Below are 713 nucleotides of genomic sequence, written 5' to 3'. Positions count from 1 at the left end.
CCCAGCCGAGACTGCCTGCGATGCGCCGGCTGGCGGCGGCGGCATGGCATCGGGCAAGCCTGTCGGCCGGGCCGGGCAGCGTGAGGAGGAGGAAGACGGCGCGGACCTGGACCGCTCCCTGCAGCTCATGCTGCGGGCGATAGTGGAGGAGCGGAACCGCAGCAACCTCCGCCAGGAGATCAGCGGCCTGGGTGAGTCTGGCGGGGGTGGTCGGCGGCCGTGCCCGGCACCTCGCCCCGGGGCAGGGCGGGCCTGACTCATGCCGGCGGATGCAGTTTTGCTTCCTGTCTCTCCGGCCCCTGAGTGCTGCCAGCTCCCGGTCATCCTCCAGCCCCGGGGGTAGGAGCCGCCGGGAGCCCCTTGTGTTCACTGCCGGGTGCTCCCTGTTGGGGGGTGGTTGCCACAGGCTTAGGGGTTCCTCCCTGTGCTAGCTCTCTACTTCTAGCCCCCTCCACTCTGTCTCTGGGTGGAGGTGAATGGTCCTTATTGTCGTGGGGTGAGGGGAGAAGAACAAAACGGGTCCCAGCATTCATGTAGGGAGTCTCTAAGGGATGACATAACAACATCACATCACAGAAAGACAATCCATTGCAGTCTTTGAGAAAGGCTGACGGATAGCATTGACTCCTTGGGAGGCTAGAAGCTTTGCACAGAAGCAACTAAGCTTGTGCTGTATTACTGCTTTTCAGACTAAGGTGAAAGGAGGAGACCCC

General features: G+C 62.6%; 1 protein-coding gene across 4 annotated transcripts in view; it reads left to right on the top strand.

The window, feature by feature from the left end:
• The first annotated feature begins 6 nt into the window (after positions 1–6).
• KIAA0930 (KIAA0930 ortholog) overlaps positions 7–713 on the top strand; it is a 160,801-nt gene continuing 160,094 nt past the window's right edge. For 3 of the 4 annotated variants that reach the window (XM_019515920.1, XM_019515921.1, XM_019515919.1), the window contains exon 1: positions 7–191. In XM_019515920.1, coding sequence (XP_019371465.1) covers positions 44–191 — 148 coding nt within the window. In that variant the 5' untranslated portion in view covers positions 7–43. The remainder of the gene's footprint in view (positions 192–713) is intronic. The other variant, XM_019515922.1, reaches the window with a different exon arrangement.

This window comes from Gavialis gangeticus, unplaced genomic scaffold, assembly GCF_001723915.1.
Source record: "Gavialis gangeticus isolate Ggan-Ray unplaced genomic scaffold, GavGan_comp1, whole genome shotgun sequence".
Classification (NCBI taxonomy): domain Eukaryota; kingdom Metazoa; phylum Chordata; order Crocodylia; family Gavialidae; genus Gavialis; species Gavialis gangeticus.
This window is presented reverse-complemented; position numbering and strand designations above follow the sequence as displayed.